This window comes from Ambystoma mexicanum, chromosome 1p (assembly GCF_040938575.1).
Source record: "Ambystoma mexicanum isolate Mex_15411 chromosome 1p, UKY_AmexF1_1, whole genome shotgun sequence".
Taxonomy (NCBI): Eukaryota; Metazoa; Chordata; class Amphibia; order Caudata; family Ambystomatidae; genus Ambystoma; species Ambystoma mexicanum.
Genome location: NC_090921.1, coordinates 979,971,067 through 979,994,978, shown reverse-complemented (window position 1 = coordinate 979,994,978; position 23,912 = coordinate 979,971,067). Strand labels below are relative to the sequence as shown.

At 45.0% G+C, this 23,912-nt stretch overlaps 1 protein-coding gene across 1 annotated transcript in view; it reads right to left on the bottom strand.

Annotated features, from left to right (window-relative positions):
• DRC7 (dynein regulatory complex subunit 7) overlaps window positions 1-23,912 on the bottom strand; it is an 862,568-nt gene that overhangs the window by 419,981 nt on the left and 418,675 nt on the right. The window contains exon 9 of the mRNA XM_069654252.1: window positions 5,189-5,255. Within this exon, the coding sequence (XP_069510353.1) occupies window positions 5,189-5,255 (67 nt within the window). The remainder of the gene's footprint in view (window positions 1-5,188; window positions 5,256-23,912) is intronic.

The following is a 23,912-nucleotide window of genomic DNA, read 5'->3' as shown; positions in this document are numbered from 1 at the left end:
ATTAGTTGGCTGGGTATGGCCTCGGATCTGTAGTCTCTTATCAGGAAAAGTTATGGCACCCTCTGGTTCTGGATGACATCAGGCGGTGGTACATCTTCGCGCCTGTCTGGTCACGTGCTGGTCCACCGTGAATCTGCTTCAGTTTCCAACCTTTTGTGCATTTAATTCTGTGTGCGCTTGGCCACCTGCATGGGCCTCTCTTATCTTGACCTTCACGGGCGGGCTGGTATTCTCTGTAGTTGGAGTCTAGTGAGCTCATGCTCACCTCCCCTTCTCTGGTTGACCTCGATCTCCCTGGCATAAGCCTCTCTATGTTGAGTTTCGATTCCGCTCCTTCTCTGGCCTTTGCTGGGTTTCTAAACTCGGCCTGTCAGGCCTTTGGCCGCCTGGGTACATTTCTGCTTTCACAAAATGGAGTCGCATGTGTACATTGTGCAGTATTGAGGTAGATATATGGTTGGCGCTTGCCGCTCTACTCTTCTACTAGGCATTGCAAGCAGTATCGATTTCTTAGCCTCTTGCATTTCAAGCTTATTTACACACATTCAACAGGGCGGTTGCTTCCATCTTTTTTTGTGGCACCATTCTCTTACGTTTTAACAGTCTCTCTCCCCTGCACCCATTATCATTATCCTTGCAGTTACTAGTACTGGCATTCGTGCTTTCAGTAGCCAATTCTGTTTGTTCTCGGGGCTGCTCGGGCCCTTGGTTTATTTTCATTGGCCTTCCATTAAGGCTTTAGGCGTCTCCTCGTGGACCGTGTGCAGGTATTCCCCATTTCGTATCAGTGGCTGGTATGGCTGTCTGATAGGGTATCGTGCTGCCCAGGGTTGTCGCGTTATGGCTGCTTCAACCGGTATTGATCTCCTTACGTACAAGGGGCAGAGTCCCAGTGCGGCTCTCTGTTGGTTCATTTGCTCCTCATACGTCATGTACCACAGCGAGTACCTTACTGGCAACTCGCAATGGGGGGCAGTGGTGCAGGTCATATCTGGGACCTCCTCTACAGGTCATGATCCTGGGACAGTATCAGTACCTTCGAAACACTTCTACCAGCAGGTTTTTCTCTTCCCTTGATTAGGCTATTTGTCAGCCCATTTCATTTTAACCAACCATCTCAGGATCGCTCAAGGACTTCCCTAAGTGTCTGCAATATGGCCTCCTATGAACATCTGCTTTACAAGTTGTATACCAGACGCTGAAAGAAGAACATGGCCCAGGAGGGAATCCTAGGGTGATGGTTTAAAATAACATGGCCTGACAATTACCCTTATTAAGGAGGGCGAAGTATGCTTCATCAGACACCTGGGCAGAAACTATCATGGGCACAGAAAGGCAAGCATCCCTCATGCAGCCAGAGGTTCATCTGAGTAGCAAAGCTGATGCAGCTCTGCCCCCAAAGCCAGACAAATGTGTGAATGCACGAGGCATGTTATTTCCAAAACCAAGATGGTGTAGGCAGCTGTTAAAGCTGTGGTCCACCTGCTATTTCAGAAAACCATTTTGACACCTGCAATTAAGAATCTATTAAGAGGGAATCAATCTGCTACCATAGTAAAACTGAAACACAAGTGGCGCCGCTTAAGCCCAACACAGGAAAAGAAAGCAGCAGTTAGAAATCCAATGAAGGAGACCATGGAGTGTGGTTGCTCAGTGTAAGGTCAGAGTAGATGCTAGAGTGGGTTGGTGATATCAAAGAGAACTGGGAGAATGGGTGGAGGAGATTCGAGGCAGAGAGGAGGCAGCAGAGCAGATATGGGGCAAGAAGGGGAGATGAAGATGGTGGCACAATGAGAATATCAACAGGTGGAAGAAGGAAAACATAAGGTGGTGACAAGGGGAGCGCTGAAGGAAATCGATGCTGGGAGATAGCCGGAGAAAGCTGATGAAAAGGAAGAAACATCTAGGAGTAGGGAGTTCAGTAAGAGCAGGTTGGAAAAAGGGGGCACGCCTCAACCGAGCAGGGGGTTAGGAGCAAGGCCTCAATCTGAAGGGTCTGAGGAAACAGTGGGAGACGGGACGAGCACATGGCGTGATTTCGAGGCAGGCCACGCTCAGGCGATAGCTAAAAACTGGCTAGGATAGTGATCAGCACCCTAGGATTGTGAAGTGATAAAGGCCTCGAGTCTGTTCTGTGGAAACACGGCCCAGGCAGCTATGGTGGCTCTGCCTGCCACTGAAAGCAAAACTCCAGTTGTGGGAGCAACTGGGGGCAGACACACAACAATATCTCTAGCTTGCAAGCAGCACCTCAGCTGATCGCACCCTAACACTAACAGGAAGCCAAGCTACAGTGTACCTTCAGACCACCAAGAGAGACACTGAATATTGGGGATGGTACACAGAGACTTGTGAACCTTTGTTTAGTAAGAAATGATTACTGAACAGATACCATTGAGAAAAGAGAATGTGCAAAGGTTTTGGTTATTTTAATAACTAAGGAGATATTCTGTTGTGTTAAAAATAATGTTTCACTAGTTCGGCTATATGAAAGTTTTAAGAAACCTGTGTTTTGCCTTAGTGATCCCACTGGAGACCAGTATCCACAAGTTAGGAATGCCCTCACCACTATATTATTTGACCTATTCTGACACCGACTAGAGACCATTCCCAAGAATTGAATTCCTTTTGTGCTAGAGACAAACCGCTAGGCCCTGTAAGTGTTCATGCTAGCCTCTTCCCATTTGCGGACTATTGTCATGGGGCCTTCCAGGCACTTTATCCCAGAGACTGGTTAATTGAATAGAGAACTGGAGGGAGATCAGAATCCCTACTACATTAGAAACTATGATAAATTATAGTTTTCCTCATCCTGATACTGTTAGCTCAGACCCTCCAGCTTATAGCGATTTTGCAATCCTGCAAAATGCTGCGAAAACGGCCGTTTTGCGTAAAATGCTGCAAAAATTGCCGTTTTGTGCAAAAACAGCATCTAATTTTTTTTTTTTTAAAGTAATCTGCAAAAATTACTGTTTAAAAAAAAATAATACTCAGGGTGCCAGGTTCTCAACTTTTTTTTACACAAGAACTGAAATGCGCTAACACATCTCATCACTTGCGCTCCAAAAATGTGCAGCCCAATCCACAAGGGACACATGAATGGGCACATTTTATATGCGCGCCCATTCAGATGGCCTCTTTCACCTCCTTGATCAAATAAAGTGATGTTTCTGTCCATTTAAAAGCACATCCCTCATTTCCAAGCAAGATGCACTTTTAAATGTGCAGAAATTGTAGGCAACCCTATGCGCACGGGATGTGGGGCTGCCACTACATGACAGGGTCTTTCCTGACCCTGTCGAACATTTCGTTTAAGGTATGAACCGCTGCTGTGTCGCTTGCATTTCTGTTCCTCAAACAGGATAAAAATGCATTTTTTGGGTCGCGTTTTACAGTGGCAGGCACTTGGAGGGCCTGTCCCTGTGAAAGGCGCTGGGAGCTTGCAGAACACTGTCGGGAGAGCGATTCTATTCAAAGTACTGCCCATTTTGATGACAAAAATCGATCGAATGTTACAATTTTACCTATTTCGTACAGTACTATTCGATTGATTTTTATAAATACTGAACATGTTTTGCGGGGGTGTCACCCGCTCCCCATGTTCAGTATTTTTGGTCTAGGGCGGTTGCAGAAGTGTTTTTCCCTTTTTCCTCAAATTTGGAGGCAGGGACAGAAAAAAAAGAAAATAACGAAAAAGGGACCCTGTGGAGTCGGATCCGACACGCGTTACAGGGACGGATCTGGCACTGCAAGGTTGCAGGGGAAGCGGCAGCGACCAAGCAGTTAAGTAGGGGAGGGGGTGGGGTGGTGGTGATAGGTACATTTTGGGTTGTTTGGATGAAGTGCAAATCAATTTGCAGCGAAATTGACTACGGTCAATTCCGCCGCAAATAATTACACTTCGGTCAAACAACCCAGAACACCATTCAAGGCAGCTGGCCAGCGTACAATTTGCGCTACAGCTCAAGCCTGTGGAAATGGCCGGTCACCTTTGAGAATAAGATGACCTGCTCATTTCCAAAAATAGGTTGTCTAAAAATAGCTTATCCTCCGTTCTTTTTTTAAATGCCCCATTTAGAGGAACTGGGTCAAAATCTACATTTAAAAAAAAAATTAAAAATGGTTACACTATGAGAGAGAGGGAGAGTGATGGGTGAGATGTGAAGTGATAGGCAACAAAGCAGTCGCAGAGCAGTGGGTCAGAGGAGGAAGCGCTGCACAAGAGAGCAGAGGAAGCAGTGATGCGGTGGCCCAGAAATCTGAGAGCGGGCAGAGGTACAGAAAGTAGAGGGAGTGTGTGGTCAGTGAGCCAGAAAGCAGAGAGGAAGCGGTTGGCCAGAAAGAGGCAGTGAGCAGCAGACTGGAAAAAAGGATGAGGGAAGAGTGCGATAAAATGGGAGAAGGGATGCAAGATGCCAAAGCAGCACAAAAGAATGAAGGACTATATATTGCGGAAGGAATTGTAGTGTAAGGTGAGAGTTGGGAGTATGATTTGGAGTGTGGCAGGGGCTGGGCAGTGCAAATTGTGACTTGACATTGTGACATAGCACGTGAGTATTTGTATGACAGAGTGAGAGGTTAAGGAATGCAAGTTGTGATGGAGAGTTGGTGAGATGTGTGTTGGTGAGAGGTGTGTGGGTGTTTGGGGGATTGGAGAACATAAAAGTGGAATATTTTCAGCATTACAACTGATAATGATCAATTTAGTTAATACTATCAAATAGGCATGAACATTAAACCAGAAATGTAGCCAAATCAAACACTGTTCTGCCAAGCCAGAGACATCTGGGACTCTTCCTATTAAATTAATACAAAAGATACATAATAATGATACCCTGGCTCTCTTGTAGCCTTGCACTCTGCCTATTTCCTGCAATGTGGCAATCTTACACCCTCCAGTTAATACAAAATGTCCTGCAAAAATGCAGCAATAAATAAAGGTTTGTGCTCCAAAATGTGCCATTTCATGCCGCAAAATTTGCCATTTCATGCCGCAAAATCCTGGAAGGTGATTTTTCTCCAAAATGAAGATCCTTTGTTTTTTATTAAAATAACCCTCTCCCGTATAGGAGCTCACCGCACACACATCCAGAGAAAGTTAATAAATGTTATCAAATGTTGTTCTGTTTAAAGTGTTTAGTGGATCCAAAACAAGGAAAAAGTCAATAGGTTTGAGAGGTACACCTACCTTTCGGCGACACTGTGATTGGTTCCACCCATGATGGTGGCATATTGAAGATGGCCTGCTCCTTTTCCTGCAAAAAGAGAAATTAGTGTTTATGAGCTGAACATGGAGGGCACAGCCCTGAACATGGAATAAGTGACAGCACAACAAATCCAAGAATAGAAACTAGATGCATCCATGCGCCATATGCTTCTTAAAAACGAGCTTCAGGGGAAATCTGACCACCAGACACGGCAAAACGAAAGGGCATGCCACCTCAAACACATTGCCTTGCAATAGAGCCAAATATGAACGTTTTAGATCCAATCATGCATCCTCTAGTGCTCGACTGCTGGTGGCATCATAGAAAGCCACCCAATATTGTCTTATTGTAGATCTGACCCTTAAAGGCCTGACATTTACCTATATGAGCAGTAAATATCCCCAAAGTTATTATTGCAGTGAGCCAATATGGCTGCTTTGACATGATAATGTAGTATGTAAATGATCATAGCATATCTTGGATATGAATATATGCTCTCCCACCTCTTTTGGAAAACAATGTCATGATATTAAAGCTAAAAGCCATCTTTAGATTATACTGTTTCAGGCAATATCACCAAAGATCTTAGGAGAAATGTTGAAAGAACAGTTGTACCTGCTAATTTAGACTATATTTTAGAAAAAAAAGCTCAACACCAAACAATCATATGGTACGATGACTTAGCAAAATAGGGGAAAAACATTAATTTCAGTGGACAGTAAAATGTGAACATTTCCGATTATACCTCCATTCCATGCAGCCCTTTATCCATGAATTGTATACCACAAAGAAACAAAGAAAAGCTCTATGAAAATGTTTACCTAGAGAGGGGGGGGGGGGCTTTTAAGATTTTTTATTCCAAGCAGAAGCTCAGAAAACCTGAACCATCTAAACGAATAAAACATAGAATGTCTCAAATCAAACTATCTTTGTGAAGATCTACTTAATCACTCATGAAAGGAACATGGAATTTGTGTGGTCCAGGATTTAGCTCTCTGGGAATTATTCACTGGTATACTATCATTATCGCTGTTCCACAGTAATCCACCTCATTCCTGGTAGCTCATTGCCCCGGTTTTGTCTCCCCTTATCGCTCTTCACTGCTCTCGGCCTGGCCTCCTCGTTCCCAGCTGTCTTCATATGCCTCATTGGTGCTGAGTTCCCACTGTGTGTCTAGGGCGGATGCCCCTCTTCAGGATCCAGAGATTTGGGGCAATAATCTCTGGTTTTGCCCAATATTCCACAGATAATGTTGGTTGACAGAATCTCAACGTCCCATTCGGGTACCTCCATTTGATTGGCCAAACAGTGAGACACTGGAATCAAGTTGTACTGCTTCAACATATCTTTTTTAACAGATGCTTAATGAGAATAGGATTGGAATAAAGCCTACCTATTCTATGAACAGGAATCCTAAGAAGTAAGGTGAATGTTAGGACAACAAAACCGAAGTGTCAGGTTTCTTTACCCCTTGCTGTCAGGGCTCTATTTGTATAAAGTACTTGTCTTTGGTCGAGATACCCTATTCTAAAACCTAAATGATCCAAATGATGGCCAAACAAAATCATGAACCTTTTCTTGAGCATTCCTGAGTCAAGTCTTCCTTGTTACAATAACCAAAGATTGAAAATATTGTACCAAAGAAAATAATCCCAGAATCTGTTCTTAAATGTCCATCCCTAAACTATCATAATTCCAACATCTTCTGTAGAAAGGTTCTTGGAGCACTTACTCAAAATCTGGCCAGCATCCAGGCCTCTCTGTTCCAAGTCAGCTGTTCAACCCTTTCTCAGGCGGCTGTTATTTTAATGTGGTCTCTTCTTAGTCCCTTGGCTTTCATCAGTTCTTTGATTGGAATCTATCCCTTAACCTTGCAGGTCAACGTAACAGTGTCTCCCTAACCTCTCAGCAGTACCAGCGGTCGATCTTCTCATTTTTGTATCTCTTCTCTGAAGGTCCCTGTCTGACATGTGGCTTGGCTCCTTCAGATTCCATCTCTTGTATCAGGGTTGCGTAACAATGCCATACATTACTGAAGTTACTGGATCTCTTGTGAAAGCTGGATTGTAGCTCTCTGCACAGAGGCCTCTGCTTTGGGGTGTTTTTCCTTGGATTCTTCTTTGTACTGTGGCAGGTCGCACATGTACGTTTGCTACCGCCTGCAGCTTGTGAGTGGTATTTGTCGCCTCCTTTTCGGGGTCCTTTTCATGCAGGCAATATTGTACTTGTCCTCCTGCCTTGGGCCAGTCTCTGCCTCTAAGGTTCCAGGTGAAAGGTATGGCGTCTAGCCATGCAGTTGCCTTCCAGGATTCTTCCTTCAACTGTTTCCCTTTGGATGCTTGACCAGGATGTATAGGCTCCAAGGTTTTCCCTTCTTGTCTTTCCTTGCTCCTTTTATACTTCATGGGGGAGGCTTTGTCCCTCCCCCTTCTCATCCCATTGGTTATTCCCTTTTTGATTTTGAACATAGGGTTTGAATTGTTTATCCAATATTTCCAAGTTCCTCCCTTTCCTTGTCATGGAATTAGGGATACGTTGGGATTGGCTAGTTATGAGATAGTCAAATCTATGTAAGAACGTTTGACCCTGCAAGATTACAGTCCTCTTCAAACTGCTTTTCATGTTTTTAAACACATTACAAAGAATGCTATTTTACTTACCTTTAATGACATCTCTTGTATAGATACAGCATGTCAAAATTTCAATTTAACATGCATGATGATTTAACTGGTGCTATACAGTTCAAGTGGATAGTCTTTAATTCTGATGGGCGTTGTAAATGAATATTGTGAACCCTGACATAGCTGGACACAATTATCTAGCTGTGGGTTGATCTTTAATTCTACGAACACCTCTTCAGAACTGTTATTTTAATTTCATACATTCCCATATACTGCCTGCATATTAATGTCAGTGAATGAAATTTTGTAATTTGTTATTTTTGACCATTGGATACCTGTGGTAGACCAATCAGATTCTTCTTTGAAGGCTGTAGGTGATAAGAAATGTTATGTCACGATTTACCTTAGATGAAAAGTAAAAGAGGTAGTGTGACTATCTGTTAGGTATATCGCTTCTGATGCATCCCAACAGTCTCATTTCAATACACATGGTGTTTCCATATTGCTTTCTGTGGCAGGGCCAGAGAGCTGTCCCTGTTGGAAGGGGATAGGGATCCCTTAGCCTGGGATGGAGGCCTACCAGTGTTTATGCCAGAGACAGTCCTACCCAAGAGGCGGGATGTGGGGGGTGGGAGTTCCACAATCCCTGTGCCTGTATACTTGGAAAAAGTAACACAAGCAATCACCCCCCACCTGTACAGCACCATATTGGCCAGTGTCCTTCTCTTTGTCTGATGGGATCTTCAATATCAGCAGCCTTAACCATGTGACAACCAGAATGTAATCAGAGAGCGAGACAAAGCGAGCAAATGATCTACAGAGCAGACTGTGCAGCAGCCTGAACGAAGCAAACCACTATGTGAACTTCACAGAGCACTCCAGCTGGATACACTTGCTACAATGTATAAGAGCGGAACATAAGTTAATTAATCTGTTTCTCAAAACTCTGATTCCTACAGGGTAGTGCACCAGCAAAGGACTTGCAAAGTGTCCCAAAATAATATAGTTTGGACAGCAAAGAAGTTAAAAATGTACGCAAAACAGAATATAAAAAATATATTTTTAATTTATTTCAAAATCAATAAAGACTAAAGTTAAAAAGACCCAAAAAGGGTGTCTAAGAAAAAACAAAGGACAACAAATAAACAAAGCAAATTCAATGCAATTCAACAGAAAAGTGGGATTAGTACGTGTTTTTGTATGTGCTAAGCTAATTGCACAATCACAAGGTAGGTTAGTTCTCGAAGACGCTTAACATTTTCTTTCTGAATTCCTCCCACTCAGCTTGAGAACTGTGATTGGTGGGACAGGAAACTTTTTCTGGGGACACAGAAGACGACGAGGAATGGGACCTTCGATGTCTCTTTTTTGAGTGTCTAGATCTCGACGAATGGGAGCTGCTTCGAGATCTAGAATGGGAGTGTTTTCGACGGCGAGGAGACGAATGCCTCGACTCAGCCGACGAAACCTTAGAGGAGGATTTGGCTGACTTACCTCTCTCGAGTTTCCCCTTTCGCTCCTTCAGGGATTTCGCCGTCATGGACATGCAGTCCTCACACTCTGAACAATGGTGCTCGTACCCCAAGCACCATAAACAGACCCTGTGTGGATCCGTTATTGACATTTTTTTACCGCAGCCTCGACATTTCTTGAAGCAGGATCGCTGCATCGTCGGTTCTGATGAAGAAGCCATCGAGAACGATAAGGAATATTCGACGTTCCGAGGCCCCACGAAGCGCGGAAAAACAGAACTGAGCAACGAAAGCAGCGCGTGGCTATTTTTGGGCATGGTGACGTCGGCGCCGATACAGTGGCCGTCGAGGGACATCGACTTGGCGGACGTCGACGCGCAGCGCCCTCTACAGAAAAAATTTCCAAGGCCAGCAAGCTGTAAACATATTATCAAAGATAAGGAATGCGTCGGAGGACACAATCCCTTCGAAATAACATTTATCAAAACTGTGTCAACGATGCTTTTAGATGTTTGAAGCCAGTGTGATGGTCGACATATGTTTCGGCATATTGCAGTAGATCAGGCACTATCTCTAATGTCTGTCTCTGCAGGTATAGCGGTCTTCAGGACGAAGGATGTTGATGTGGTGATGTTGTATAAAGAATACCCTTTTATTTCATAAATGTTTTGTTCTTGCTACGAGACAACAACCCGCAGCAGTACAACTTCATTGCGAGTCTGGGTGTGCCGCGCCTAGTAGGGTTCACACGCTCAAGGACATCATACTCACCTGCGTGGGAGCCACAGGGCAGCACTGTCACCAAGCTGGCATTCTTAACCAGTTGGGAAGCCTTCACACAAATTGGGACATTGAATGTTTCAGTCTGCCATTGCCGGAGAACAGTGGATCCGCATATGATAAAGGGACGGGGCTTAAGAGCCTTTTTGAATGTTTCCTTGTTTTTGTTTTTAACACCTCCTGTGGGAAGAGGACAGCCAGTGGGTGGCTAAAGGAACCTGAAGAGGGAGAAGGCCAATGATGGGGTACGGGGGAGGATAAGAGGGAGTACAGGAAGCAGCAAGGTGTGGGTTGTTCGGTAGAGGTCAAACGAGGAGAATCAAGACCAAGAGAACAGGTGGAGGAAGGATGGAGCCGATGTGCGTGGATGGGAATTGCTGAAAGAGTATGCCAGGTGAAGCATTGGTTGGGGAGAGAGTAGTACCTGGGTTTGAGTGTGTGTGTAAGGTGAGTGAAAGAGATTAAGAGGAAGAGAGTAGCAAGTGAATGAGAAGGTGGCTGGAGATGGGAAAAGAATGTGGGTGGAGAATTGTAGGAGTGTGGACTGGAGAGAGTATTGGTAATGTGGAGTGGGACAGTAGTAGTAGCATAGAGTGGGGAGATTAGTTGTAGTGTGGAGAGTAGTGGTATTGTGCGGAGCGAAGAGTAGGAGTAGTGTGGAGAGTAGTAGTGTGGCAACAAGAGAGGAGTGGTAGTGTGGAGGGAAGGGAGAGAGAGAGAGAGTACCAGGGAGTAGGATCAGAGGGTGGAGGTTGATACTAGAGGGAGCATATTCTGAGGGACAGGACAGAGAAAGAATTGTCAGGGAGAGCAAGGTTAGACGTGTGGTGTAAGAGGGAGGAGAGTAGGAGGAGGTAAGGGAGAGCAACAAGAGACAGAGTGTGACAAGGCCAGTAACCTGACCATGACACAAGGGGATAGGAATCCCTCTCCGCCTTGGGTGGGAGGCATACCAGGGTGAAGGTCTGAGCCAGTCTTCACGGATAAGGGGAAGGTGGCAGTTGAGAGAGCCCTCATTCCTGCCCCACTCCAAGTGCCAGTTTATACATGGACAGTACCCACTTGCATCACACCATACCTCTTGACATCTATGCTGACCATGTTTTCTCTTTTTTCTAGACCCAAAGAGTGTGGAGAGACCAACAAAGCAAGCCCATCTCATCAACACTCTATGTCAGCTACATCTCAGTGCCTGACTGACGAACGGAAAGCGAGGGGGAGAGAGAGGGCAGGAGAGGGAAAGGAGAGCTTAAGCGGCCCATTGACATGCTGCACACCGCTCACCAGCACAGGCGTGCACAACAGCAAAGCAAGCCACTGCAGTGATTTTAGACCACCACAAACTTACATTAGAGCAACCACCACCAAACGAGACTGTAGTTATCTTGGGGGACGACACACCAAGGAACCCCAGCATGAACTCGCCCGCCATGCCTCACAGCTGCTCTGTGCAGAGAAATGGGGTAAGGCTTTACCTGTGATTTGGTGCCTGTAACTTTGGGTCCGTAGGACTCTCCACAGGTGAGCATCAGTACCCCAGGGTCCAGAAAACATTGTCAAAATTGAGGCCCATAGGTTTAAGAGAGCTGAAAGCACTTTGTTCATAGACCCATATTGGTGTTAAAGAGATTCTACCTATACACTTGAAGCGGACAAACAGAAAACCAAGTGGCAAACGAAAATATGCTTCTGTTCCTTTGCTTTCTGCAGCGCCACTGCTGAGGAAAGAAATATGAAGGTCTGTGCATAATGCATCAGTTCCCGCAGAAACATAATGTATCAGTTAAAATGCAACAAGCATTGTTTTCCCGCTCTGGATAAAATGTCAGAATTTCTGCAACCTGGACACACAGTCAAGGCTTGATCACTGGGGCGTTGCTTACCAGGTCCTGGCTCCAATGATCCTTTCCCTTTCTTCTTGGAGGCACCGGGTCGCGTATCGTCCAGGTTGAACCAGGGTCTATGCAGGCAAGAGACCCAGCCCCCAGCCGTCCCAAGCTGATGTTAACTAGGGTAGGGCCAGGGACTAGTTCCCCCACAACACGGGCTGAACAGCTTCCCGGAATTAACGTGGTGCGAAGGCAGTGAACACCACAGGGGTCCCACTGCACCAAGAAGTGCTCTTAATGATGATGGTCTGACAGAGGAGCCACACACTGACAGACAAGGAAGACACAGAGAAGAAAAAGAAACAGGAACCGAGCAGGAGGAAAAGCAGACTGAAAAGAATAAAGAGGGAGGAAGCCAACAGGACAGGAAGAGAGAGTTGCTGGATTGCAGAAGGCAAAATCAGGAAAAGACTGGCTGACAGGAGAACAAGGAAAAAGATCCCAAGACCACAGAGAGACACAGGAGCGGTCCTGACCATGGGAGCAATAAGATGCACTTGATTGAGGGATAGCCATCCTTGAATAGTGCCTGAATCACAGGCCGCTGGAGGTCAGGAGAGCAGTCACATGACAGAGCTTTGAAGGCTGTGTTGTGACGTAGGCATGACGCAGCCAGACCCCCGGGAACATCCGGCAGGACAACAGAATACTCGTTGGACACTCCTCCTGTGCCTCCCATGATCGTAGGCAATGAAACAACTGAGATACAATCGCCAAGGGCTGACAGGTATGGTGGCGCTGTGGCCCACAGTGGCTCACAGAGAGGAACAGGCAGCCTCAGGAGCGATCCCAGGGGAAGGGGATGAGACCACACCAATAATCAAGGCCTGTTTTGAATCTAACATTTTGGCTGACTCTTATATTACTTCGGGCCAGCCCATTGAGGGACTACCTGACCCTAGTAACATGTGCCAATGGGAAAAAAGCACAGCTCACAACACCCAGGTGCATCCTATCACCTTAGCGCACACACAAGAGGATGAGCAGACATGCTTTAAAAGGCAGTCAGCCCAAGTGGAAGCTGTCTGTTTCTAGAAGAACTGCAAGCAATAAGGTTGAGAGACCCCAAACCTGGTTATAAGAGGACGTCAATCCCTGTAAGAGCATGGTGGAGAGCAGATCCAGTGTGTTCCTAAGTGAGGAGACTTAGTAACTGAAGGACAGACCCAGGAAGAGTTGGCCAGCGGGAAGCAGCAGAACCTGTCAAGGAGGGTCACCAAGAAGAAACTAGCATAATGGTGAAGTGCTGTGGGCAGGATGCTCTGGTGAGAGGTATATTGGGAGAAGCATGGAACAGCATAGACTGAGTAGGATTGTTAGATGGAGAGCTAATGTGTGACAAGGGAACCAGCTGAAAGAGTTTGTAGAGCGAGGAAAGAAATAGAAATAGGTTAGAAATAGATAGTGGAATCACAAAGAAGATTTGAAGTGTATCTAGACAGAGAGAACAAAAGAGATTGTGTCCGAACAGAGTGAGATGGGTACCGGCATGGGGAGTATGGTAAGGGGTAACAACTGGGAAGAGAAGCACTGAATTCAAAGTGTTTAATGAAAGAGGAAGAGGCTTTTTGGAAAGAAAGCAAGAAGGGTTCCAGCTTGGTGAAGGAAACAAGTGGGAAATAGTGGAACAGAAGAGAACGTTGACTAGTTTAAATCGAATGGAAGAGATTATTTGGGAAGAGAGTTGGAAGGGTAGCAGCTTGGAGATGGAAATTAGCGGTAGCACCTGGGAAGTGGTGGGGACAGAGAGAAATAAATTGTCAGTGACGACAGGGAGAGCAGGATACAAACTTGGAGAAGAAAGTAAGAGATGCGAGTAGAAAAGAGGGAGGATAAGGAAGGACACAAATAGAGAGAAAGTGGGAGAAAGTGTGAGCGAGAGAGGGAAAAAGAGAGTGAGAAAGCGAGAGAGAGAGAGATAGAGAGAGAGAGAGGGAAAAAGAGAGAGAAAGCGAGAGAGAGGGAAAAAGAGAGTGAGAAAGAGAGAGATTGCCGACAAGGGGGAGAAAGAGAGAGAGGGGGAGCAAGGGAAGGGAGAGGGGAGGCCATAGCAAGGAATAGAGTTGTTGGAACAAGGAGGAAAAAGGAGATCTTCAAGGGAAAGAAAGTCTTTGGGACAAAGACAATGAGAGAAATTGCAGAGGAGGGAGGTGGAAAGTGAAGGGCAGAAGAGGGGATCAATAATTTTCAACCATTGGCTTCAGTTATGTTTTTACGTGTACTGGATTATCCTTCACCCGATAGCTACTCACCCTGAAAGAGCGTAAACTGCAATGACATGGAAATTCTACTGTGGGGTAGGCTGGGAGGGGCGATGCGGAATACTTGGGAGGAACATCCAGTTGAAAGAATGTTACCACGGTAAGTAAGTTGTTCCTCAAATGGATTGTGTCCTTCTACATATTCCTCATCTTAAGAAAAACTCCCAAAGCAGTATTTGCATCTTTGGAGGAGGGAGTCAGAATTTAAAGCTTCAAATTAGAATTCAGGAGTTCCTTATTGGTCTATGTGTACAGAATGTAACACTGCCTTCCCAAAAACACCTTCCCGGCATGAGGAAGAGTCCAGACTATAATGCTTGGTGAAAGTGTGGACTGAGGACCATTTTGCAGCTGCACAAATATCCTGAATTGGTACTCCTCTATTTAAGGCAGAGGAAGTAGCCATGCCCCTGGTCAAATGTGGTCTGAGACCCTCAGTATGATCTTTTCCTGCTGATCTGTAGCATTTAGAGATTCCGAGTATGATCCACCTAGATAAAGTTTGTTTTGAGACCGCCATACCCAATTTATGGCCCATGTAACCAATAAAAAGTTGATCATCTTGTTTTAATTTAGACATTCTGGAAATGTAGAAGCTAAGTTCACGTTTTGGGTCAAGCCAGTGTAGCCTCTCCTCTTCCTTTCCAGGATGAGGTGGGGGATAGAAACAAGGTAGAATGATTTTTTGAATTAAATGAATCTCAAACACATTTTCTGGTAGAAAGGTAGGTTTAACCTTAAGGTCTCTTAAAGAAGACTGTGTAAGGAGGCTTGCAGGACGAGGCTTGAAGTTCACTCACCCTGTGGGCTGATTTAAGAGCCACTAAAAAGATGGTCTTTAAGGTTAACAATCTTAAAGGACAGGAATGGATAGGCTCGAATGGAGCACACATTAGGAATTTCAGAACTAGGTTGAGATCCCAAACTGGGACTTGAAAAGGGACCGGAGGAAAAACATTTGCCAATCCTTTCAAAAACTGTATAACCAGTGGAATCTTGAAGAAAGATACCTCTTCAGAGGAACACTTGAAAATAGATAGCGCTGCTAGATACCCTTTAATTGTACCAACCTGGAGCCCCAGATTGGCCAGGTGTAACAAGAAAGATAACACCATAGGTGTACTTCATATAAAAGGGTCCACATGTTTATCCCTGCACCAGAAAAATCTCCATCCGGGAGGTCCCAATCCTTGTATCTCAACCTCTCAAAAACCATGCATGAAGGTTGGGTATCTTGACCTCTGGATGGAGAACCTGACCCTCCTCTCACGAGAGAAGGCCCTCTCTTTGTGGAAGACGTATTGGAGGGAAGATGGACATGTCCAGAAGGTCCGGGTACCACGTCCTCCTGGCCCAATCCGGGGTGATTAGGATCATGGATTTCCTGAACTTTCTCAACCTCCGGATCACGTGATGAATGACGGGGACTGGAAGAAACGCATACAAGAGGGGAAATTCCCAGTCCACTACGAACACGTCTCCTAGAGCTCCTCTTGGGGGAAATTCCCTGGAGCAGTACAGTTCGCACTTGCGGTTGACACTGGTCATGAACAGATCCACTTGAGGGGTTCCCTAAAGGGTGAAGATCTCTTGAAGGACTTCCTGAGCTAGTTCCCACTCATTGGAGACTGTGCTCTGCCTGTTCAGAGCGTCAGCCGCCTAGTTCTCCTCTCCAGCTAGGTGAACTGCGGATACAGAGATTGCTTCTTGAATTGCCCAGAACCAGAGCTGCGTTGCTTCTCTGCACAGTGGTAGTGACCCTACACCTCCTTTCTTGTTGAGGTGTACATGGCCACTGTGTCTCCATCATTATCAAGACATTCTTTCCCTGTACAGAGACCAACGACCGCTGATTGTCAGATCGTTGGTGTGGGCACCCCACCCCATGAGTGAGGGGTCTGTCACTACTGTTATCTCCGGCCATGACTGCCATTAAAGTTATCCTTTCAAAATGATGTCCTTGCAGCCCCACCACAGAAGGTCCTGTGCGACTCTGCCCAGAACCTCAAGGAGGTCTGACATCCTGCCTGAGAATTGGGACCATTGAGTCCTGAGGGCCCATTGAAGAGATTTGATTCTCAGGCGGGCCTCTGGCACCAGGAAAATGCAGGATGCCATGAAGCTGAGCAACATCAAAAATCGAAGGCAGGAAGACGGTGGGCACTCTGAAATGTGTTGACCATCTGCAGAATGTATTGAGCACTCACCTCGGGTGGTGAAGCTTTTCCCAAGGAAGCGTCTAGGACAGATCAGATGAATTGGAGCCTTTGAGACGGTATCATGTGGGACCTCTTGAAGTTGAGGGAGAAGCCCAGTTTGTGAAGGGAGCGTCAGGTGGAACTGAGATGTTCCAGGGCCTGTTCGGGAGAACGTGCCCTGATCAGACAGTCATCCAGGTAGGGGTAGACGTGAATCCTCCCTCTCCTGAGACTTGATGCCACTACCGCCATCAACTTGGTGAAAACCCTCGGGTTGCGGTCAGCCCAAATGGAAGAACTCAAAACTGATAATGAGAACTACCAACGGCGAACCTCAGGTACTTTCTGTGCTTGAGATGGATTGGCACATGAAAGTAAGCATCCTGAAGGTACAATGATACCATCCAGTGCTGAAGCTGGAGGGTCTGAAGGATCTGAAAAAGGGTAACCATCTTGAACTTGTCCTTCCTGAGGAACTTGTTCAAGTCTCTTAAGTCCAAGATGGGTCTCAATCCTCCGTCCTGGGGATTATTTTGTATTTATTTTTATTTTTGGATTTTAAAGCGCCTACTGCCCAGAGGCATCGAGAACACCAGGTTAGTATATGTGGTCAGGACAGAGTGTGTAAGGTTGGTTTGATACAAACAGAAGCGTTTTGATTGCTTTCCTGAATGCTGTGTGTGACTCGATGCCTCTCAGTCAGGGGGTGGGGGAGGTAGCGAGTTCCAGTTAGTAGCTGCAATGACTGGGAAACTCGATCCCCCTGCTGGCGCCGTGAGTAAAAGGAGTACCAAACCTTCTTCCTTTCTGCTACAGGTACTGGTTCTATAACACCTTTCTCCAGCAGGGTCAACATTACCTACATAAGGAGTGGATCTGGAACTTTGAAAGAGCTGTTCCACTGTGGATGATCCTGAGGCCTTTTTAGAAAGGGAAGGCAGTAACCATGGGCAACTGTTTCTAATGCCCATGCATCTGAAGTAATACCCTGCCATTCTTTGATATTCTGTGAGAATCTGCCTCCCACCAGGGTTTTGTGGAGTAAGGCCTCAGAGCGGTTTTGAAGTGGCTGATGCAGTGACTGAGGGTAAAGCAGCCGCTGCCTGGACAGTCTTAGCACCTCTCCCCCGTCAACCACGGGGGAATTTTCTCTGATCTCTTTGATTCGACAGTCCTCTCCCACTTCCAAATGAGGAGTAATAGTTAAAGGACTTGCCCCTCCAATCTGTACCAGTGGGGTGAGTATGTGGATGTCTGATTGCAGCGCCATGGGATTTGGCTGTAGCTTTGGAGGTCTGCAGCTTCTCCAGGCTCTCGTCAGCCTTGCTGCCAAATAAATGTGTGCCTTCAAAGGGCATGTTAAGAAGTCTAGACTGCACATCTGGAGCAACACCAGACTTTCTCAACCAGGCAAATGTGTGCATTACTGTGCTAGCTGCCATAGCCCTGCTGATACAGTCAGCAGAGTCGACCAGTCTGGAGGGATTTGTACATTGCATCTCTCCCATCCTTGATAATGTTTAAGAATCCGTCTTGTTCTTCCCCTTCGGGAATATGTTCAGCCGCCATCGCTATGCAATCCCATAAGGTTAAAGTGAACTTGGCCAGTACACATGTGGCATTTGCCGATTTAATGGCCATGCTCGCCGCAGAGAAAATCTTTCTAGTCAAAGTGGCATAACGCTTGTCATCTCTGTCCGGGGGGTAGTTGGGTATGCATTTTGTATGGATGTAGAAGTGGCAGCCTGAACTACCAAACTTTCAGGAGTTGGATGCTTTGTCAGATAGTAAGGGTCACTTCTTCACGTTCTGTACTTATTTGTCCCTTTTTTCTTCACTGCTGGAATTAATTCTGGTGCTTCCCAATTGGCATTGGGAACACCACCCCATCCGTGCCCCCTTTTGACTGTCTTTTTTTAATATAATTGTTTTGTAGCTTGGTTATCAGAGCTACATGGAAAGGAAAAATAGGGTCCTCCTGGGGTCCCTTATATAAAATATCAGTCAGGTCGTCCTGCTCAAATAGTGGTACAGGTCTTTTCCATCCCAGATATTCTATGACCCTAGACATCAGTTGTTTGTAATATCCATCGACATGGTCTGAGGGATCTGGTCTGCCAAACCTTATTTCTGGGGAAGTGTCCAACCCACTTGCAGATTGCAGGGTTTCATGAAGGTCTTTTATTCTTGAGACATCTGAAATGATGGTCTCTGGAACATTTTGTGTCCCATACTGTAACCCAAAGGGACGTGATTCATACGAAGATGGCTCATCAACCTCATAAATTGAGGCAAGAGACTCAGTGGGGTGAATGTTTTCTCACACCGAAAAAACACACAGCTTGTTGAGTGGGAATAGGTTATGAAGGGCCAGCGTCTCTGGCTGAGCTTTCAAACTCGTCTGTGGTGCACTGTGATGTGCTAAAAGGCACATGCTAGACCACCTCAGTCTACGCATGTGTCTGCTGCCTTGCAGATGAAAGACATTGTTTCCTTTAATAGATTTTCTCTGTATTGGCAGGTGCAGGTTTTATTAAAAACAAGGAAGACCGCATTCTTCGATAGGTTCCTCTCAAGAGGTTTTCTTCTGATATGGGACCCCTGGTTTGTTACTGTGGGGATCCTTTCTAGGAACAAACTGAACCTGTGCTTATAGGAATTAGCACTAGGTCAGGTCGTTCTACAGCCGACCTGCTTCTGTGGTGCTATGTTGGTGGGCCACATTCCTCAGGGCTAGAATGAGGGCACCACCGTGTGCGCCTCCTCTGTTCAAAACAAACAGCATTGTCTGCAGTGATTCTGCTCCTCTCCCTGTAGGGGTGACAGGAGGGAGGGGGGGTGAGAGATGGGAACGGGGATAAATATCCATTTTTGGAACCTCTACTGTAGGCATATTACAAAACACTGCATTGTCACATCAGTTTAACAATGGAGAGGGAAAAGCTTACCCTCTCCGGGTGGTAGTATGGCTCTCTACACGAGGGGTAAGGCGGCCTGGGACCTAGAGGCCAAACAACAGTATTTACTGCAATGCTAAATTCACAGTCCCAAATGCTCACTCAAATTAAAAGGCGCATTTGGCGAAATATGCAAGGAAGCATCATTGGGCTTGCAGTGGCTGCTAGCATGTGTTATTGTGCCTTGGCTGTTTTGGCTGCAGCATCTAGCCTGCGCCTTCCATATCATGTGCCTGCAGTCTTCTCTCCTTCATCTCTTCATACCTATATCTATATTCCTCCAATTAGGGGGTTCCTTATATAATGTTTGATTAGACAGCCTTTAGCCCAAAACACAAACTTTTGAGAAGTATGGGTTTAAATAAAGAAGGTGAAGGGTCAGTTTGTTTAAATGTATTTAATATTTATTTAATTTTTTATAGCGCACAGCAGCCGTGGGGCATCACGGCGCTGTTACAGTGAAACAAGTCTGGTTACAGGGAGCATAACAGTTTACAGAGACATGCAGTAAGCAAGCTTGATTACAAGACAGTCTGTTAGGTTATACATAATTAGTTACAGTTGACACAATGCCAGGCACTTCCATCAGGAACTTGTTTACATAAACAATACTTTGTTGTGTCCATTACATTCTACAGTGTATTCTGCTAAGATGCTAAGACTCCTTGCTTTGAGCCAGCTGCCTCGAAACATTGTTTGAGTGCCACAATATTTGATAAAATACAGCAATCGCCACTTTAGATTGAAATCATCTCTTACCAACGTCTAGGGCTAACTTATAAACGTGTTGATTCAGCTTTCGTTGCTGAATAATTCATAATACGTATTTGGTGCATACCTACTGCAACCTAAAGTTGCTCTAAAGTTGGAAGCTGTACTTGGCCCTCCTCCAGATTCCCTTTAGCAAGATAACAGTTGATATTATGTAGCCTTTCTTTGGAGCCTTTACATGGTTTCTTAAACATAAGCTCGCTTTTTGTTAAGATAAAACCACAGTCGCAGTGCACCCAACTGCTAAATGAACACTGAAGACGATAGGTGCTAAGCTCTTGCCTTCTAATTAGGCCCAAACCCTAGTGTGATTTAGGCATGCTTTTAGGAAACAAAATGTCCTATCAGCTATAAGAGTCGTTCAACACTAAATGCATTTAAATAATCATATATACTCCAACTTTGGTTGGTGTAAGCGATCAAGAGTAAGACTTGGACACAGTGGCATGTTAGATGTAGGATATAGACTTATATTGTCAAAAGACAAATTGGGAAAATCCTACCGGACCCTAATTCTATCAGGGGTTTCCCTGCCTCAACATAGCGAATGAACGTCTGTGTCAGGATGTTCCACAAATATAGCGTCCTCCGTCCAAAACCCTAAATGACCCTTACAAGCTAAACTAAATACAAGGTGAAAAGGGGGATTTCTCTGAGCTATAAACTTATAGCTTATTCTTGAACTTTTGAACATAACGATCTAAAGTGGACAAACAAAAAGGAATAACCTTCTACCAGGAAAAGGGTTCTCCCTTCCTCTATGTTTCTTCTGGTTTCTCAAAATTTGTCCGGCGCTTCCGTCAATAATGTTCCAATGTTTCGCAAGGAGATGACTTTCTCCCTGAATATTCTTTTTTATCCACTTTGTTATCTCACAGTTTAGAAGGGGTGAACAATTCCACCCTTGAATCCCTTCAGTCTTCACTTATTCTATGGTTACTCAGAACAAACAGGGATTTCCTTAGTCTCCCTCTGTTTCTTTTCAATGTCACAGTTCTTTGAGATATTTACTTTCTCGCTCTCTTTCTTGATCTTGTTCCTCTCTCAAGGAGTATGGCTTTCCTTTTTGCCACTACCCCACAACTTCAGGTTTTTTCAATGATCTTTTTACCCCTGGTTTACTTTCCAACCAGGTGTTCACTGTTTTGTCACTTCTCTGGTTTCTTTCATCACTCAAAGGGGTAAGGCTCTTCCCTTTTTACATTGACAGTTATGGTCTCTTGCTTTAATTCTTCTCCTCTCCCTGGTGTACTCTCCTGCCAGGGTATTGTAGCTTATTCTTACAAAGGAGTAATGGGTCCTCTCTTCGATCAATGTTCCATACTTTCAAGGTGAGGTTCTTAACCCCCTCTGCTCACTTCCTCTTTCACCCCTCGTTTACTCTCCTGCCAGGGTGTCACAACCTTCTAATTTGGGTGCGAGTCCCAGACGTACTGTTTGCCTGGTTCACTATCCTGACAGAACATCTTCACTTACTTTCTTTTCACTCTTTCTTGTATCCAAGAAACAACACTTCTCCAATATTGGGTCACTGACACTTTCTTCACATGCTTTGTATCAATTGTACTGTCTTTCCTTGAGTTTTCAACAATGTTCAGTTCTGTATTAATTGTACTGTCTTCACTTATGCTTTTCCAATGTCCATATCAATTCTATCACTTTCACTTAGGCTTTTCGCAGTGTATGTATCTATCAATGATACTGTCTTCTCTTAGTCTTTTTGCAATGTTCATCTCAATTCTATTGCCTTCACTTGGCCATTTCGCAAAGTTCATATCTATAACAATTATATTGCCTTCTTTTAGGCTTCTCCCACTATTCGTCTGGCATTTCGCAATGTTCGTGTCTGTACAATTATTTTGCCTTCTATTAAGCTTTTCACAGTGTTTGTCTCTGTATTAATGATATGGCCTTCTTTGTTTGGGCTCCGTTGCATTGGGCCAGCATGCAGTATTTGCCCTGAAGCGCCCTGGTAACCCATGTCCTCTCTCTGAGCTTACCGGTGTTACTCAGTGTCTTTGGCGTTCGTTACACTTCGCTGTCCTCTTTGATTCTCACCCATTGATTAGCAATGCTTTCTGTGAGCTGCTTCGTTTCCGCTTGGCTTCCCTCTGTGTCTGGCAGCTCCAGCTGCCCGTGATAGGGGTGCAGCAAACCTCTCCTGGCTTGTCTTCGCTGCACGCCATGTCCATTAGCTTCTGAGCTGCATTCCGCACTCTGCTCTCCTCGGGTGTCCCAAACATCATCAGAATAAGTTGGATGCAGTGGCAAGCTCAATTTCTCTCCTTCTGGTCACTCAGCTGTGCGCATATTTAACTTGACCAGCTAGTTTAATTTCTCTAGTTTGACTTGAGATTATTTGTCTCCTAGTGTTCTGTTGTCTCATGTTCAAGGCTTCGCCTATGTTGAGGATACACTAGAATTGGGATTGTACCTTCCTCATACCTCCCTTCTTGTGTCTAATTTGTTTCCAGTACAGTCGCTGGACCGTGAGGTTTCTATCCATTTGTTTGACAACTACTTTTTGACTTGTTGACTACTAGATCATTACTTTAAGGAGGGCTCATATGTATTCCGGGGTTTTAGATCCAGTCTTCTCTTGCGCTATGAATTCGAATTGGGGATCACTTCTCCGTTGAAACCAGTTGCCAGGGCATAATCATGGCCTTAGACAGATGCAAAAGCTATAACGAAGACCATGTCAAAGAATTACTAGAAAAGGCATCTGAACTAGGAGGCTCGAGTAAAGTAACTTCTAATATTTCCAACTGGAACGAACTCAGTCAGCTTAAAAAAAAGACTATTTAGGACTGAGTTACATGGTTCCATCATGCTCGAGTATCTACGCAATGGCACCCTGCCACAAGGGTTAGTCGTAAGAAATGAACCCAGGCTTTTTCTTGACAACAAAAATGTCATCCTCCAATGGAGAAACCCCATGGTCGTCCCATTGTCTCAGGAGTAAATTCAGTACTCAAACCTCTATCTAAATTTGCGGATTCATTTCTCCAGCCCATGGTTAAGAAGATGGCATCATACATACAGGACACTACCCAGATCATCAAAGAACTGGCGGGAACTCCATTTGATCCAAATACCGAAATACTTCTGGGCCTTGATGTAGTGGCCCTGTATACGAGTATTCCTCAAAGGGCATCAGTTGACATGCTAGAAGAAAAATTGCTCCGTGACCACAAAGTAGAGAAGACTCCAATCTCTTTCATTGTTTGGTGTGCAGTGATGAGCCTAGTCGAAAATTATTTCCACTTTAATGGAGAATTTTTTCAACAAATCCAGGGGACAGCGATGGGTGCTACCTTAGCACATAGCGTTGCTAATTTATATGGAAACTTTTGAGGTCAGAAAAATCATGATTAACACCAATCAGTTTTTTAATAACATCCGTTTATGGAGATGCTACATAGATGATATTTTTGTAATCTTGCATGGCTCAACTCAACAACACGAAGATTTTTTTATCTGGATTAACACCCAAGATAGGTTCTTAAATGTACCTCTACCTCCAGCAAAGAAGCCTTGAACTTTCTGGACATTACGATTGCAGTGGATCAAGAGACTAACAACATCTTTGTGAAGCCCTACAGTAAACCGGCAGACAGAAATTCTCTATTACACTATGACAGTTTTCACCCAGGACATGTCAGAGACAACCTTCCACTGGGACAGTTTCTCTGACTAAAACGAAACAGCACACATAGAACAGACTTTTGCATAGAGGCACAGAAAATGGAGACT